The sequence below is a fragment of the Dipodomys merriami genome, unplaced genomic scaffold, assembly GCF_024711535.1.
Source record: "Dipodomys merriami isolate MVZ:Mamm:240054 unplaced genomic scaffold, mDipMer1.0.p SCAF_1, whole genome shotgun sequence".
Taxonomy (NCBI): Eukaryota; Metazoa; Chordata; class Mammalia; order Rodentia; family Heteromyidae; genus Dipodomys; species Dipodomys merriami.
In genome coordinates, this window is record NW_027202270.1 from 3,367,377 (window position 1) to 3,386,106 (window position 18,730).

At 54.5% G+C, this 18,730-nt stretch overlaps 1 protein-coding gene across 1 annotated transcript; it reads right to left on the bottom strand.

Moving 5' to 3' along the window:
* Positions 1-358: 358 nt before the first annotated feature.
* Positions 359-11,468, bottom strand: Ackr3 (atypical chemokine receptor 3). The gene is made up of 2 exons (XM_070011134.1): positions 11,387-11,468; positions 359-2,196 (listed from the first exon to the last, which is right to left on the bottom strand). The coding sequence occupies exon 2, from the start codon at positions 2,165-2,167 to the stop codon at positions 1,079-1,081; it is 1,089 nt and encodes a 362-aa protein (XP_069867235.1). The 5' UTR covers positions 2,168-2,196; positions 11,387-11,468; the 3' UTR covers positions 359-1,078.
* Positions 11,469-18,730: the final 7,262 nt, after the last annotated feature.

An 18,730-nucleotide genomic window follows, 5' to 3' on the forward strand; every position in this document is an offset into this window, starting at 1 on the left:
CCGGCCCTCACACCACCCCAGGCAGACAGCAGGCCTCAAACATCTTCTCCAGCCACCCAGCCGCACTTGTGGCTGCCAACCCCGCCTTCTCCTGCAGCCATCACAGCCTGGAAAGCCTTGTAAGGAACACAGCAAGCACTGGAGGCACTCGGTGTTTGCCCTGTCCTGCCCTCCCTCCACCCTCACCCGGGGTCTGGCTCTCGGCTGGCTCTGTCTTCACGCATGTTCCCCCAGCCTGCCCGGGCACACGCAGGCACCCATGCACTGCAGTACCATCCGTACATCTCCATCTCCACACGCATCACCTTACACGCCTGCCAAGCACGCTTCTAAAACAGAGGCACATATGCAGTTTTAGGAAACAAACATCTTTATTTAAAAAAATAACTTACAAACTGAGAGAACACTCTGTTCTTCTTGTTCCGTTTTAAATGTCACTTTACAACACTACTAATGTCACAAACTGCGCTACAGAGCAGTTTTTGTTCTGTATCCTGTGCTGGTACAAAACACCACACAGATATAAAACTATTGTAAATAAAACACTTCAGCCAAGACTGGCATATATTTATATATATATATATATATTTATATATTTATATTTATATATATATAATCTCACATCAGCTAACAATTACTGCATCCTTAGTCAAAACTGAAGTCAAACTAATCTTCAAACTCTAACAATCTGAGTAAGCCAACACGACCCCTCCCGTACAACTTTTAAAATATATTTAACCTTTCAAATACGTTTGGAAGGTATAGCAATAGTGAGAAAATAAAAGTCTTAAAACTTAAATACAAACCGCCATATTATAAGAACAATTCAGGACACGGAAGGTTCTATGGTACAGGTGTCCCGGTGCGTCTGTCCTGAGCTGACTCTGATCCACACTCCAGCCTGTTGCTGCGCTATTGGCGTGCACAGCAGAGTGGCCGCGCCACCCTGGTCAGTGTGAGGCAGACGGGAGGGAAGCAGGGGGGGCCCATTTCCTCAACGCGTCCCCCATGCATCCACGCACCCCCAGTTTCCTGCGCCCCGTGAGTTCACATGTCCCCAGGCCTCTGCGGGGCGGTGTCACTTGGTGTTCTGCTCCAGCGCTGAGTACTCAGTCTCTGACACCCTGGAGGCATCGATGAGTTTGGTGAGGCCGGTTTTGGCCGAGTACTTGAAGATGAAGGCCTTCATCAGCTCGTACCTGTAGTTGCGGTTGATGAAGCTGTAGAGCACCGGGTTGACGCAGCAGTGCACGAGCGACAGGCACTGGGTGACGTGCAGCGCGGTGAAGAGCGCATTCTCCAGCTGGCAGGTGAAGGGGATGTAGTGCAGGATGGAGAAGACGTCCAGTAGCACCACCACGTGGTACGGGAGCCAGCACACCAGGAACACCACCACGTAGGAGAAGATGATCTTCCGGCTGCTGTGCTTCTCCTGGTCGCCAGACGCCGAGATGGCTCTGGCGAGCAGGAAGTAGAAGACGGCGATGACGGAGAAAGGGATGGCGAAGCCCAGGACCACGGAGACGAGCTCCATGCCGATGAGCCATTCCTTGATGCTGTGCTCTGGGTAGAAGGAGCGGCAGTAGGTCTCGTTGTTCGAGGCGGAGGTGACGGTCTTCAGGTAGTAGGTGTCCGGCAGCGACACGCAGAAGGCCAGCAGCCACACAAGCACACAGACCACGCGGCGCACCGTTTTCTTCCGGCAGCTGGAGGTGCTGGCGAAGTAGGTGATGGAAAGGTAGCGGTCCACGCTCATGCACGTGAGGAAGAAGATGCTGCCGAAGAGGTTGATGGAGAAGATGAGGTGCGTGACCTTGCAGGTGAGCTCGCCCATCGGCCACTGGTTATGCTGCACCAGGCTGACCACCCAGACCGGGATGGTGATGACCACCCACAGGTCAGCCACGGCCAGGTTCAGGATGTAGCAGTGTGTGTCGTAGCCCGTGGTCTTGGCCTGGATGTTCACCCAGACCACCACGGAGTTGGCGATCATGCCGATCACGAAGATGAAGATGTAGATGAAGGACAGCGTGTAGAGCAGGACGCTCTTGTTGGGCATGGCGGGGCACTGCAACGTGTCCACCACGATGCAGTCGCTGCTGTTACATGGCCAGGTGATGTCGGAGTAGTTGCCAGGCTCCGCATAGTCGAAGAGGTGCAGGTCCATGGTGCGTGGGGAGGGAGGGGCCGGAAGACCTGCAGCAAACACAAAGGATGGAGCACCGCGTTAGTACAGACGCAACTTCCAATCGATGCTCTCAGCAGATCTGCTCTCGCCAGATGGCATCTTCACCAAGAAAGGAGAAAAGAGGTCTAGCACTTGGTGACTCACACCAATAATCCTAGCCACTCAAGAGGCTGAGATCTAAGGATCATGAGTCCAAGCCAGCCTAGGCAGGAAAATCAATGAGACTCTTGTCTCCAAATAACCATCAAAAGGCCAGAAGTGTACATGCAGCTCAAGTGGTAGAGCACCATCCCTGATAAAGCTAAGTCAGAGCATGAGGACCTGAACTCAAGCCCCAGCACAGACACACACACACACACACACACACACACACACACACACACACACACACACACACACACACACGAAAGAAAACAACCCTAAGACATCTGTGCAAAACAAAATAAAACACACCCAGTCTCAATCCACATGGCACTCTGGGAGAGAGTCCTGTTTGTTTTCTAAATCTATTCATGGCTGTGTTCTGGAGACATCATCAGCCTGGCTGTGCCCAGAGTGTGAAATCAACATGGTACAGGGGCCAAAGAAACGTCAGGCGGCACAGCCAGGGCCTTGGTAACGCGGATGGCCAGCCCATTCTCAGCAGGGGACTGGGGAACCCATTTACCCACATCCCCCAAGAAAGGCAGGGCTGATCCGCTCCTGGCAGGCTGACCGACAAGGGTCCCCCTGTGGCATCTCAATGAAAGCATTTCAAATCCTCTTCCAAATGTGACTTGATGCTTTTCACCTTTCTAGAAAACCCTTAGACAAACCTGGGTCTTGGGCCAAAAAAGCCACTTGAGAAATGGGGAGCTTATGTGCAGTGTCCAGCTCCATTGCCTGCACCCCAGATCTTCACACTCAGGGTTTGCTGTGTGACCTCCCACGGGGAGCCGACCAATCAGGGCCTTCTCCCGGGCTTCCCTGCCTTTATTTGTTAGCCTGCTTTAAGAGCAGCGTGTGCCAAGGCCCGAGGCTCGGAAGCCGCCACCTGCTGCCTTTCTGGAAGGAAGCTGACCAGCCTGCCCCCTGACTTCCCTGCCCCCCCGACACGGGGCCAAAGTGCTGTCACCATCGCACAGCCCCAGGTAAGGCTGTGTCTGGGAGTTCTCCACAGCACAGCAGGAGCCCCCGGAGCTGTTTTCTGCTGTCTGTCTCTTTGACGGCCCCCAAATCCCACAGTCCTGGGACGGCTGTCCTCCCCGCCCCCACCCCACCAAACCACACCAAGTGGCTGCAGGGGGTGGAGGCCCAGAGACACCTGCCCCTGGCAGCTGCCTCCCGCTCTCGGGCGCGTGTCCAGCTCACTAGTCACAGGTGACAACGGACTGCCAAGTTCGCTTCAGGTCATGTGAGGACTACCTAGAAGACAGAGGAGAGCAGCCATGGTCAGGGCCCCGGGGAGCCACCCGGAGAGTCTAAAACTGTAGCTCAGAAAGCTCCGATGCTAAGACCAGGCTTTCCTGGGCTGGAATTCTGTCTCTTTACTCACTAGCGTCTAGCTTGAGACTAGCTAGTTAGGTGTCTACCACCCAAGGAAGCAGCACGTAGCTCAGCGGTGCCCGGCAGCTGAGAGAATCCGGTACCCAGCAGATGCTCTCGTCGGGGGGTAAGAACGTGGTGGGCTCTCAGGACGGAGGCCATCTCTCGCCCCTTTAGAAGAGAAGCACAGCTTCACCAGCGCCAGAGACTGGCTCTCACCAGCTGAGCAGCAGGGGACCATGGGCTCAGAGGAGGAATAAGAAGTTGGCCACATGACATGAACAGGATCCTGAGAAGGCACACAGTTCCACACCTCCCTAGACCCCCAGAACCCCAAAACTCACAGCAGGTGACATTTCTCTTCAGTCCCAGTCAGGAGACAGCCTATGGTCTCGGAAAGGTTCCCCTCCGGGGACATAAAGAGCCCCGGGTCTCCCTCCTGGTGCCCTCACTGCCTCAGTCTCCTCTGCTCTACTTCTGGCTTCCTGTGATGCACATCCCCACCCCCTCCAAATTCCTCCTTGCTGGGGCCCACTGGCCATGCAACCAGGAAGACCGCTGTCCTCAGAGCCGCCCAGCGGGAGCCTGCGGCCACCAGATTGGGAAACTGCCCTCCTCCCCCACCCCAGGAGCACAGGGGGACATCCACCAAGATGAGCAAGATGAAGTTCAGGACAATCTCAAGTTAGGAGACACGGGCCCTGTCCTGGGACGCAGCTTTAAGGACTTTTGAGAAGACGCAAGTCTATCAGGGCTGCCAAGGATGCCTTCCAAAAGACTGGCCTTTTGTCACCCAGGCTGGTCCCCAGGCAGGACAGAAGTGGCTATGGCCACCCCTGTGCCCCAGCAGCGACCCCACTCCACAGATGCACAGCAGGGATCTGCTCTGCTCTCCTGTGCCACTCCAATGCAGGGATCTTTTTTTTTTTTCCTTTGTATTTTCTTAAAATGAACCATATGTGCAGCTCAGCTTCGTGTACAGAGCACTTTCTCCTATAATTTCATCTGGCCCCCTGGTCCTAGAGAGCAGAGGAGTTTGGATGGAGGACAAGCCACAGCTCCCCAGCCCAGTGGCAATGGGGACCCTAGAGTGAGGGCTCAGCTGGTGTGGCTCGGGCCTCTTCGTTTCCATAGCCCAGGCCTGGACAGATGCAGCCAGGAAGCCCAGGACCCAGAAGGAGAAAGGGGGCCAGGCAGAGCCCTTGACTCTGCCTGGATCTCAAACCTGCCCCACAGCTCTCTCCATGTGGCCGTGGCCTCTCTCCCTGCGCTTGCCAGCCCCAGGAGGGGCAGGGCGCCAGCGGAGAAGGTGCCTGTCCATGTCCTTCTGAGTCTGTGACTCTGACACCTTGCTCCCTGGCTGCCACTTGGGTCCTGGCACGGAGGTGGCAGCAGCAAGGGCTGAGGTGCCCTTTGGCTTCTGCGTTTGCCTCTCAGCACAGATCACTGATTTCATGATCACAGGCAATATCTCTGGGATAGGCTCACAGCTCCAGCCACACCTGTGGGGCCGGCTGGACATGGTACAGCCGTTATAGTCTCAGGCTGAAGAATACAGTCGAGGTGGACAGCTCCGCTGTTCCTGACCACAGATCATCAATCAGACACTCAGAGGATACAGGTACCCACAGGCCCACACGCTTCCCCTTGGACCCAAGTTAGCATCTCCGTCCTGCTGCAAGGCTCCAGCATGGAGCAGGGACAGGAAACTCCAGGGCAGGGAGACAGGGAGGGGCAGCAACCAGATCCTCCACACACTACACAGACAACGAACAGGAAACAAAAGCCAGAACCCACAAGTACCACACGCCGCAGCCAGCCTTTCTGTCAGTCAGGCACTTTCCACGCCTCGGGTTTCCAGAAGAAAGAATACTATACAGCAGTCAACCCCCTCATCCAAAATAGGAGCTGCGTGGGACGTGAGGTATGGCTTTCGGCCTCGTCCCGCACCTGAGCCCTTCTGGGATGGTATCTGTCCACTGCTGGAGCAAAGACCTTCCTCAGCGGCTTGCTTAGGTGAGTAGGTGATGCTGAGTCGCAGACAGGGAGAAGAACACACACGGGAGCAAACAGAGGGAAATGGCCCTGCCCTGTGATGATGCTCCTGGAAAAGAAAGATCTTGAGTGGAAGCAGAATTCCCAGAGTGCCCTGCACAGAGCAGGGCTTGTTCAGGACATAGAAAACAGATATCATCTGCCTGAATCTGAAAGGAAGGCCGGGTGGCCCCTTGCTCCTTGAATATGGATCAGTGTTCCCAGGCCGGCACTACAGGTCTGCTTATGCTGGCAGGCCAGAGGCAGATAACCCAGAAGACGGAGACGCCGAGGAGCCTTCCCTACCCTGCTCAGGCCAGTCCCACGGCTGGAATCCATCCAGTTCTACTCCCGCCAGCCTCAGGCCAGGGCTTAAGAGATATTCTGGATGTACACCTGGAGGCTGCTTCCTCTGCCTGGGCGTTCTTCCCTCCCCAAGCAGACACGGGACAGGGCTCTGCGTAAGAGAGTGTCTGCGTAAGAGATTCTGGGCAGAGGGAAAGGGACTTAAGACAAGGAAGTTTTCCAGTCCTCCGGTTTCACAAGCCTACCTTTCTTCCTGGCATAGCTTCACAGCCTCAAGCATACATACAAGCAGTATTCATTTTCTAGCAAGAACTTCATGCAAGCAACAGGACTGGCTGGATAAAGGACAGTGAAGCCATCGTGTGGAATATTGTACAGCTGAAGAAAGACCAGCAAAGAGAGCTGCTCTTATAAACAAGGAGAGTTATAGCACATGGTTAAGTGAAAGATGTGTGAACACACACACACACACACATACACACACACACACATACACATACACATACACACACACACACACACACACACACACACACACACACACACACACACAATCAGAGTCCTGGCAATGAAGGAGAAAAGACCAAAATCTGGGACTCAAAACAAAGAAGCGTCATGTTCTGTTTCTCTGCACCATGGAGACCCCACTGAGAAGAAAAGGCAGGCGTGCTGTTTGCCTCCCCTCCCTCCTACGCGGACGCAGCTCACGGGTCCACGGGGCTACCACTGCTTCCACCTGCACCCAGAACACATCCAGCGTCCAGCCCGGCCACGCACCCCGGTCGCCAGGGGCTCAAGCTCTGCTCGCAGCCCCGGTGGCGCCAGGGCCTTTGTCCAACACAGAGCCTTTCTGGAAGATGCGCCTTTGCCTCTCAGTCTTATTAATCACCCAGCAAGCGTCTCCACCGACACCCAGCCGCCGCCAGCAGCCTCGGTGTTCATCTGCACCCAGGGCTTCTCCCAAGCTCACCCGGCGTGCTGGGGGCAGTGCCAGAACTGCAAGACTCCAAGCTTGGCGTCTCTGCGGGGCGGTGGTTTGGCCTTCCATCCACATGTTCTCAACCCGCTGAGTTCCTTCTAGGGAGTTCCAACGTTCACCCAAAGGGACTCAACATGCTCCCCACGCCCCAGCGGCCGACTGAGAGCCCTTGTCAACCTCACCGCTCTGCCTTCCGCGTCTCCTCCTTCCCCTCCAAGCGCTGGGCAGCCCTGCCCTGCTCCCCGCACTGACCACACACCTCCCTGTCTCCATCTTGTTCCTGTATTCAAGGCCGCACACTCCTGGCGTCTCGTTTGTCTTTGCACGGCCACCAGATTAAAGGGACAGGGCTCAGAGTGGGTGCTCAGTGAAGCAACTGTCGCTCGATCTCCAGCAAGGCCAACGCCTGACCCACACTTGCACTGGATGGCTAACACAGCCTCCAACTGGTGTTCCTGCGGGTCTCTTCCTCGAGGCCCTGCTTCCCGGAGCTGAGGATGAGAAGCAGGAGGTCTAGCCCTACAAGAATCCACCCACCCATCGAGGAGGTCATCAGAGATTCAGAAAGACTTATCACCCGCTCCCTGACCTGAGGGAGAGGGGGAGTTGCCAGCCTGGGGTGGGGAGCTGGGCCTTCAGGAGAAGGGTGATCCAGGAATGTTTGAGTGGGGATGGCTCGAATTACCAACCTGGCTGAGGCAGACTGCCTGGAAAGAAGGGAGATGCGGGGATAAAGGCCAGGCATGGATGGGGCAGTAAGGTCAGGCCTGGGCCTGTCTGACAGGGACTGTGAGGCTTGTAGACAAGGCGTGGCTTGGGGTGGAGGGGACAAGCCGCTCCGGAGGCTAGGGGCGGAATAGCCTCCCTGTCCCTCAGGCCAGAGGCCTCTGCTGCCCCAGGAGTCAGATAAGAGAGCACTGGGCGGGCCCTGAGGCCCAAGGACGGGCTCAGATGCAGGAGTCCACCTTGGCTGCCGTGCTGGACCTGGGGCCTCTGCCTCTGGCCATCTCCTTCGCCCGCCAGCTTTCGGCCATGTACGACCTGTGTCCTACAAGGCCGTACCCAGTCAAGCGCTGACCACCAATCCTGCTGCCCGTCCACGAACGGGGCCGGTGAGGACCCTGAACGACCACCGGGACCAGAGGTCTCAGACTCTGAGCAGGAGGGAACTATGCGCAGCAGCTCCCTCCCTGGTCCCCGTGAGACACACAGAGCCACCTCCTCCTCTTGGCTGGACCAGTTTACACGGAACATGGAACTGAGACGGGCCAGTGTCCCGTCATAGAGGATCTGTTGTTCGTTGTTGAAGTGACTCTCTTATTGAGACTAGGGAAGAGCAACCCAGGCCTGGGGGAGCCCCCAGGGAGCAGCTGCCCCAACAGATTTCTGTGGCCATCCATTAGGCCCGAGAGCACAGGGACATACTGTCTGCCCTCAGCACCCTCCCAATGGGAAACAGCATTCACTGTGGCCCTGAGTGACTTGCTTTTGTACAAGTAAGAAACCTGTATGACATGCCAGCTCAAAGGTAGATAAATAACGGAGCGAGAAACCCACGCCCTGCCTAACTGTGGCACAGGCCACCTGCTCCCAGGGCATACTCAGCCCTGCTTGACATTGGCACCCGGGACAGCCTCACTCACATGAGGGACTGGGGACTGGAATGAATGCCAACCCGGAAGCCAGCCAGTGCAAGGCTGTGACCTTGGGCCCAACAGAGTAGACCCAGAGATCCCCACATGTGGCTTAGCAGATTGGAGTGGGAGCCCCCTCCCTCCCCGCCCCGGTCAGAACCAGGAAGAGGCCATGGGAGGGGCACCAGGCCAGAAGAAGACACGCATCCCCAGAGGTGTGCCACATCAGGAGAAGCAGAAGGTGCCAGCTCTCGGGAGGACACGGCCTTTGAAGTGCAGACTCCCTGCCCGGGCTCCCTCTATCTGTCCCTTGGTCAGCAGCGGTTCAAGGCCACCTGAGATAGTCCTAGTCTGCTTCCCGCCCAGAACAAAACCCAGTCTCCTTCCAAAAGGACTTGCAGCTCTGCAGATCTGCTCATAAACCGTGCTGTGCCCGCTCACTTCCTTCAGGAAGAAGTCGGGGTTCGTTTGGGGAAAAGATTCCTTTGTTTTTCTTCTGCTTTTTTGGTACATTCTGAGGAACAAAAGCACCCGCTATTCCCAGCAGAAAGCCATCAAGTATTCAAAACCAGGCCAGCCCTCCCCTCCGACCTGTCCCCCTCTCTTTCTTCTGGTGGCCTGCTTTCTTTACAGCCGAAGATGTGTGCTCTGGAGCTCCGCCTTTCTTCTGTGGACTTTAAAAACACTTGTCAGGACACAGTGTTCTGTTTCTTTATAAATTGTACCTATACACATGCAATCCCATGTTCTTAAGAGCAAAACCAAGTCCTTGAGTTGCCTGATTTGAAAGCAGAAATGCCTCTGGGGCCAAATTCCATTCATAGTCCACAAAATCTCTGAAGAAAAAAAATCTAAAGATCTGAAATGCTGGGGTCCCTTTCGCCCGTCTCGGTCTCACTTAAGTTTATAAAGTGGCCGAGTTTGAGTAGCTTCCACCAACTTCCCAGTGTGGAATTGGAAACAGGAGTTCTGTGCCTCAAACCAGCACACAAAAAGCCACTGTTCTGATTAAGTAGGGGGTTTTGTGTTTTCTTTTCTTTTCTTTTTTCCTCCATCCAGCAAGCCTATTCCCCGCCCATTCTGAGCTTGATTAGAAATCATAATACATTCTCAACTCCGAAGACTTGCTCATATTACAGGGCAGTCACCCCCAAACGTGCAAGAAAGCTACCTTGGAAAATTTCTGGAACTTAAAAATATATATATGAGTGCAAATGCCTGACCCTTAAAAAAATAAAAATAAAAATAACTAAAACGCCTGACAGGCAGCAAAATGCAATGCAAGCCAGTCTCAGCTTTCCTGGGCTTCTGCGGGGTCCCCAGAGCCTGCACCCTCCCCCGAAGGCCCCCCCTGGGGACCGGGAAGCCAGCAGTGTGACACATTCAAGTGTTTACGGCAGGGAGAGCAAGGGAAAAAGAGCAAATTGTTTCCAAACCACAGCCCCATGGGCAGCGCTGCACCCAGGAAAAGCTTTTGCATCCCGGCCGGCTCTGATTATCCCAAGCCAGAGATTTATCCAGTTAAAAATCTATGGAAAGTTAAGCAGGGAAACCAGAGCCCTGCTCTCCTTTCTAGTCCTGTCTATTTGAGCTCTGAGTTTTCCTGGACTGAAATAAAGGCATACAAAGGCAGCATCTGTGTTTTAAAAGGAAAGAAGAAAGTTACCACATTGAGGCTTGGCAGACTCCATTCCCAGAGATGTCACTGCCCCAATACCTTCAAAGGGTTCTAAGCATTTAAGGAGGCTCAGTGCCCTCAGTAGAAAAAAAGCTAATTAATTCTGTTGTAAGCAAATGAATGGAAATGGAGAGGAGAGGAGAGGAGAGGAGAGGAGAGGAGAGGAGAGGAGAGGAGAGGAGAGGAGAGGAGAGGAGAGGAGAGGAGAGGAGAGGGGGACAGCTGGTCTGACTTTTACAACTTCTCTTTCTCCCTGGAAGTTGTGCATCTTAGCCAAACACACACCCCTGCCCCTCCTCTTCCCCCCCCCCCCAAACTGTCATGCATATTCACCAAGTCCAGCAAAATTCACATTTTACCTGGAAAGTCTATGTGAAGTTGGACTGAGCACTTTCTAAGACCGTAAGAAATACTCAGGTTAGCAAGGATGCCAGTAGGAGACAGGGCTGTGCAGAGCACTCCTGTCCCAGCCTCTGGGCTGCAGGATCTTAACGGCGCAGAGCACAAAGTTTGAATTGAGTCTGCGATCATTCACAAAGAATACATTCAGAGAAACTTTCAGTCCCGGGTTCTAGTCCACTGAGCAATGCCTCTTGGGAGAGGGTCTCTCTTCTGCCATGCTGTGTGCACAGCCAGTTCTACACCACACTCGGGACAGGTCAGCAGTGCCATCGAGCGACTGCTCTGCGCCCCTGGGCAGGCAGGATGGCCGCTGCCCCTCCGCAGGGATCCTCTGCTAGCTGGTGCTGAGGTCCCCACAGCCACAGACACACACCAGATCCTCAGATCTCTCCAGTTCTGCCCCCCACCCCCGCCGCCCCAACAAGTGACTAAAGAAAACTTCTGCAAGGAGACGCGAAGCCCCGAATGAGCTCAGCCTGCCCTTCAGAACCAGACGCCAAAGCACCCAGAAACCAGCACCCAGAAACTCCGCTGGAAAGGCTGGAGTGGCTAAAAGCAGATCAGCCGGCCCTCCTCCCCCTCCCGTCCCCCGCTGCCGCAGCACCCCACAACACCCCCACTTTGGTACCCCAGTCTCCTACCTCCCGGCTGGCTGAGCCGCCTTCCTGGCTGTGAGCTGTTGAGCTGGCTCGCGGGCTCCCTCCGTGCTCAGCAGTTTTGTGGCAACTGTGAGCTCCGGGGCCGCAGGCCTGCGTTATATACACTGCAGAGAGGCACCTCTAGGTGGCAGCTTTGTACCCTCATCTGGGCCTGCACCCCCTCCCCGCCCCCATCCTGCATGCACACTCCTGCACGCACGCACACTTGCAAACCATGCTCCTCTCTTGTTTTCCTGCACTCTGGGGAAACGCCAGCCTGCCTTCACTCACAAAGTCTAAATGCAAGCACTAGGTCTAGACCCCATGGTGGGGAAACGTCAGCAGAAGAAAGAAGCCTCACTGCTCTGCCCTGACATAGGATATCGATCTGCTCTCAGGTATATCTTTCATAATCCCATTAACATCCCCAGTGCCTTTGAATGCCTGTAGCTCAACTGAAGACTTTGTCCCAAGATAAATTACCCTGAACTTCTGAACTGCTGTGTTGATATGATTAAGCCTGCTCTTTCTTTGTTAATTCCACCAAGAAAAAAAAGTCTCTGTATTTTGCTATGAGCAAGTAAGAGATCCTGCCAATTAATATAACCCAGAAGTAGGGTAACGCATCTTTATGACAGATTTCATTTAAATGCTCCTATTTGCAAAGATCTTGCAGTTATAAAATCCTTGAGAATCTACCAGATGACCTTCTACAGGGCCTGCCCAGTGCCAGACACACAGTAAAAGCTAATCAACCAAAGGTTGTGATAAGGCCCTCTCCCAGGTGAGTCCAGCAAACACTTCATTATTGTCATTATTACTGTAATTAAAACCTGCATTCTTATCTAGAAGTGTATTGTTAAAGTTGTCAGTTGGGGAATCCAGCCAAAACAATGTGTAATACTCATTTCTAATGTTCCATTTGGTAACATCACCCACAAGACATCACCGGGACTTTCACTTTTAAACGTGTGCTGCTCTAATGTGGGGCCTGCCTGCCTCCCTCCCTCCCATCCCCCCTCCCTCCTCCTTCCTCCCTCCTTCCTCCCTCCCTTCCTCTCCCTCTTCTTCCCCACAGCCATGGGCAAGGCTGGCTTTCCTGTTGCTCTCTTGCTCTCCTGGAGTTCTTCAAAACCAGGATGTGGAGGCAGTTGCTATAGGCAGTTTCTCCTGAGCTAAGACTTTCTAAGATTCTTTTATACATCCACTGAGAACGACAACAGACCATTAAATGCCAGATCTGGAATCCTGGAGGTGAGAGTCTGCACAGAAACCATCTAACAGAAGAAGCTGTTTAGACGAAAGCTTGGCGCGTTACTCTGGGGGCCGGGACCCCATCTGTGGGGACGCGGGGTGCGGGCCTGCTTCCCTGCCCTGCAGTGGGGGGCAGCAGCAGTGGGGTGCGGGCCTGCTTCCCGGGGCAGCGGCCGCTGGGCCTCCAGACGCCCGCCCCTCCCCGCTCCCTGCCCACCGGCCCAAGCCTCTCCCTGCTCTGCTGAGCGTTCTGGGGCCAGGCCCGGCCTGGGGGTTGGGGGCCACTTGGGGGGGTGGAGGGGGAAATCCAAGCAGATGGGGCGCACACGAACCCCATCTCCCCGTCTCCTCAACGGCTCAGCCAGACAGAACCTCAGATGGCGCCCAAGAAATGAACCCCGGGGTGCTCAAGGAAACCTGCGCCTAGCCCCGCACCATGCCCCGCACCTCACCCAGCCCCGCACCCAGCCCCGCACCCACCCAGCCCAGCACCCAAGCACCCAGCCTGCACCATGCCCCCCACACCCAGCCCGCACCATGCCCCGCACCCACCCAGCCCCGCACCACACCCAGCCCCACGCCCAGCCCCCAGGCGGCACCCAGCCGCACACCAGGCCTACCCAGCCCCACATCGCACCCAGGCCGCACCCAAACCCGCACCCAGCCCTCACAAGGCCACATCCAGCCCCACATCGTACCCAGCCCCAGCCCGCACCAGGCCCCGCACCCAGCCCACCCCGCTTGGCCAGCGCAGCCCCTGGAGCCACACTGGGATCCTTACCCAGCCCTGCACTCCGGAAGGACTGGTCCACGGGTCCGCCTCCGCACCGGCCTCCGCGAGCACCGGCCTCCGCACCGCCTCCGCACCGGCCTCCGCACCGCCTCCGCACCGGGCTCCCCGAGCACCGTCCTCCGCACCGGCCTCCGCACCGGCCTCCGCGAGCACCGGCCTCCGCACCGCCTCCGCACCGGCCTCCGCACCGCCTCCGCACCGCCTCCGCACCGGGCTCCCCGAGCACCGTCCTCCGCACCGGCCTCCGCACCGGCCTCCGCACCGCCTCCGCACCGGCCTCCGCACCGCCTCCGCACCGCCTCCGCACCGGGCTCCCCGAGCACCGTCCTCCGCACCGGCCTCCGCACCGGCCTCCGCACCGGCCTCCGCACCGCCTCCGCACCGGCCTCCGCACCGGCCTCCGCGAGCACCGGCCTCCGCACCAGCTCCGCACCGGCCTCCGCACCGGCCTCCGCACCGGGCTCCGCACCGGCCTCCGCACTGGGCTCCGCACCGCCTCTACACCGCCTCCGCACCGGCCTTCGCACCGCCTCCGCACTGGGCTCCGCACCGCCTCCGCACCGGCCTCCGCACCGCCTCCGCACTGCCTCCGCACCGGCCTCCGCACCGCCTCCGCACCGGCCTCCGCACCGGCCTCCGCACCGCCTCCGCACCGCCTCCGCACCCGGCCTCGCGCCCTCCAGGCCCCGCCGGCCCTCCCTGCGGATGGGGCTGTGCGAGGCCCCGCGCCCGGCGCTCCGCCCCGCGCAGAAAGAAGTCCGGGAGAGCGGCGAACCCGCGACCCGCGACCCCTCGAAAGGAAATCCGGCCAGGACCCGGACCCGGCAGGCGGGGAGGCGCCGCCCCGCTCCGCAGCTCCTGGTCCGCCTCTTCGGACCCGGCCCGGGCATCGCTGCACGCGCCACCGCGGCCGTCCTGGAGGGCAGGGAGGCGGGGGTGCGGGGTGTGGAGTGCGGGCCTCCCCGCCTGGGCTCTGTCCAGACCCGGCTGGAATCACCCGCACCTCCTCTCCTCCCGCACAGGGGCCGTGTGTGCATGCGTGTGCGCAAACTAGTGCTTCACCTCGGGGCCTGGGGGCTGCGCCCTCAGCTTTTCTGCCCAGGGCTGGCACTCTACCTCGTGGGCCACAGCTCCCCGCCCAGGTTTGTGCTGGCTAATTGCAGATCAGACTCTCAGGACTTCATGACCTGGCTGGCGTTGCCCTGCGATCCTCCGTCCTCAGCCTCCCGAGGAACTCGGATTGTAGGCGGGAGCCAGCCCCCTCCTGGCAAGGGCCTTGTAGGTCGCTGGGTGGCTGTCAGTGTTAAGGAGACGTGGAGGGTGGTCCCATGGTCCCCGGCCGGCCACTTCCCCTCCCTCTCCCAGTGTCCTGAGCGGATCTCCAGTGTGGCCTGTTGCTGCTTGCTGTCTGTCTGCTGCCTCCCTGGTCTGTGAGCCGCCAGCGTTATTCCAGTTTCATCTCACAACAGCCACAAAAGATGGCGCTGTTTTCATCCCACGTATGTAAAGGGTAGGAAGGCCGTGCAGCCTGCCAGGGAGAGAACAGAGTGGGACCGGCTGGCTGACCAGACCCCGGCCTCTGTGCACCCTGCCATGTGCGCCTGTTTGTTCCACAGAAGACACACCTTACCAGAACAAAGACAAACAACTGAAAGAATGCATGTCAGAGGCCAGGAGAGCTGTGCTCAGAGCCACGCTGGGGTCCAGGCCAGCGCCAGAAAGGAAGGGAAGGAGGGAGGGAGGGAGAGAGGGAGAGAGGGAGGGAAGGAGAGAGGGAGGGAAGGTGGGAGGGAAAACAGGGAGAGAACAAAAGAATCTGTTATGTGAGTTGGCTTTTTAAAACCACTAAGCTAAGGGTTTATGAACGACTGACTTAGCAGAAAGCACTCCAGAAGAAGCTAATGGGAAGGGAAGAAGGGAAGGTGGGAATGGGAGGCGAAGGAATGGGAAAGCAGGGGATGAAAAGTGGAGCAGAGGGAAAGAGACCTAATTTAGCTTTTGCCAGGCCTAAAGAAAGTTCTTTCAAGTTCTCATAGCCAGTGTTCTCAAGCTACACACACATATGATAAGAAGCAGCTTTAGTTCTTAGTTTTCTTCTTGAATTTCCAACTCACTGCAGTATGAAGCAAGGTTTCACTGGGGATACCCAGCCCCAAGCTGGTACCTGGGGTACCCCCTTATTCAAGTGGGACATATCTGAACTGGCGCACACACAGGCCTGGCAGTCAGGCCGTGAGCCCAGCAAGGTGAAACTTCCAGCCAGGCTTCCAATGCCCCCACACAGCTGTGTGTCTTGCCTCTTGGCTCATGAATAACTCTTCTGGGTGGCACTGCCAGGCCCCAAATGGGTGTAAATGGGCACAGCCGCTTTGCTGGCACTTACTGAAGTGAGGTATGTATACTCCGGGCCCCACTGTGCCGTACCCACCCAAAGCTGTACATATCGCACCAAAAAGAAATGCTTAAAAAAGTATTGACAACACTCCTCAGAGTCCCAGGGCACCAGGCACCAGTGACTCACGCCTGGAATCCTGGCTACTCAGGAAGCCAAGATCTGTGGATCATAGTTCTAAGCCAGCCCAGGCTAAAAAAAAAAAAAGCCCATGAGATTCTTACCTCCATTGAACCAGCAAAAGGCTAAAAGCAGAGATATGGTTCAAGTGGTTAGAGCACCAGCTTTGAGCAAAAAAGTCAAGTGCCCCTGAGTTCAAGCCCCAGAACCAGCACAACACACACATAGCCCCAAACCAACAATGATCCAACCTTACTGAAAAATAACCTAGACATAAAACTCCATTTTCAAACATGCAAAACAACTATAATAACGTACACAATCTCTGGTGACCAGGTCAGGCTTATTACTGAAAGTCAAAGCTGTTAAGTTGGACACTGGAGTATCAATATAGCACTTAACAAAAGTTGAGGTTAATTCTCGATCATAACTTCCAGCGTGCTAAGAATAAAATGATTCTCATTTATTCCCTTAATTTGAGGAAGCACATGGAAATTTGATCCAGGCTGCATAAGATTATTTACAGCTAGTATTCTGCTTCATGGTGAAAAAAATAAATGTTTCGGTTCTAAAATCAAGAGCAAAGCAAGAATAGTCACTTTTACCACCTCCTTTCCATATGCACCCAGTGAGAGGTCCCAGCCAGCATAGTAAGGGAGGAAAAAAGAAATGAGGCATGTATACAGACTGAGAAGGATGGACAATGGTATTTATTAGAATTTTAGAAGTTCTTTATGCAGAAAATTTCGGATGAATCTACTTTAGAATGGCCACATAACAAAAAGGTCGATTTTTTTCTATGTGGCAACAACAATTAAAAAGTAATATTGAAAAAATTCCTTTACATTAGCATCAAAACATGTAAAAGACATAGACATATGTTCCAATAAAAGCATGACCTCTACACAGCAAAAACAGCCACAAAAGAAATGAAAAAGGACCAAAATCAGGAGGGCACTTGGGAACTCCATATTGTCACTGAGGTGTGGTTTTCCTTCTCAAACCTATTTTATTCTCATGTCATTGTATTTTATTTTTCCATGGGGCAAGAACCCAACTGGAAACAGCAGCAAAAGCAGACAAATGGGATTATAACAAACTGAAAAGCATTTCATCTAGTGTGAAGAGATCACTCACAGAATGAGTGAAAATATTTGCAAACTACACATCTCACAAGCGGTACCAGATATCCACCCAGAACATGCAAGGAGCTCTGAAAACTCAACTGCAAACGAAATAAAAAAGAACATAACCTAAAAGTAGCAAACCGCTTGAAACAGACATTTCTCAGGAAGACCTGCAAAATGGCCAACAGGCTCATGATAAAATGTTCAATGTCACCAGCTATCAAGAAAATGCACATCAGAAGCACCAGGAGATGTCACCTCACTGAAGTAAGGATGGCTTTATCAAAAGACTGAAAACAAGTGTTTGGGAAAGGGGAGCAATAGACACTGTTGGTGGGAATACAAATGAGTCTGTCCTTGCGGAAGCAATATGGACGTTCCTCCGGAAAATTAAAAATAGAGCTTACCATATGGTCCAGCAATACATCCAAGGGAAACGAAGCCAGCCTATCAGAGAGACATCTGCAGCCTCAATTCATCACAGCACAATTCTCGATAGCCAAGAAACAGAAGCAGCCTAACTATCCATCAGCTGATGGATGGGTAAAGAAAAGCGTAATGCACATATACAGCTGAATACTATTCGGTCTTTTTAAAAATCCTGTCATTTATGACAACATAGATAGAAATGGATTATTGTTAAGAGCACTGAGCCAGGCACTGAAAGACCAGTACTGCACATTCTCACTCACATTTAGGCTCCAAATATGTTGATCTCCTCGAGCTGAGAATCAAAGTGATTGCCATGTCCTAGGAAAAGTGATGGGAAGAAGGGATGAGAGGTGTTGACCAGTGATTACTGAATTACAGTTAGGAAGAAGAAGTTCTAGTGGGCCAGGTGTGGTAGCTCACACCTGTAATCCCATCACTCAAGAAGCAGAAGCATGAGAACCATGAGTTCAATACCAGCCTAGTTCAAGACCAGGCTTTGTCTCAGAGAGAGAGAGAGAGAGAGAGAGAGAGAGAGAGAGAGTGTTCTGGTATACCATTTCACAGTAAGGTACAATTTTGTACTATATATTTTTAAGAAAGAATTCTGACTATTCTCACCATAAAGAAGTGGTGAGGGCTGGGAAGGTGGCTCAGTGGTAGAGCACTTGCTTTGCATGCTCAAGGCCCTGGGTTCGATTCCTCAGCACCACATAAGCAAAAAGAAAAAAGCTGGAAGTGGCGCTGCAGCTCAAGTGGTAGAGCGCTAGCCTTGAGCTGAAGAGCTGAGGGACAGCGCTCAGGCCCAGAGTTCAGGCCCCATGACCGGACCAAAAAAAAAAAAGAAGTGGTGAATGTCTGAGAAGATAAATATGCCAACCCTGATTTAAATATTGCAAAATGTGCACATACATGGAGACACCACGGGAACTCCCACGTGCATAATGTGCTTATGTTATAAGCCTCAGTTAAAATAAGTTTAAATGAAAAGAAACCAAACAGTCATCTCTAGGAATGGAGGTTGTCTAGAAAGGAATTGTCTAGAATTCCTTGAGCTCCTCGTTACACGGGCATACACATTCATCAAAACTCAAGGATCCGCACTGACATTAAACTTCACCTCCATTAAAAAGTGAGTGGCAGGATATTCAGATCAAGTGATGCTGTCTCTATAATCCCAACATCTTCACGGAATCCATAATATTTGTGGGCCACACAGGACCCCAGAGGGG

Excerpts from the sequence above, each read along its gene's own strand:
- Ackr3 (XM_070011134.1), bottom strand. The coding sequence starts at position 2,167 with ATGGACCTGCACCTCTTCGACTATGCGGAGCCTGGCAACTACTCCGAC.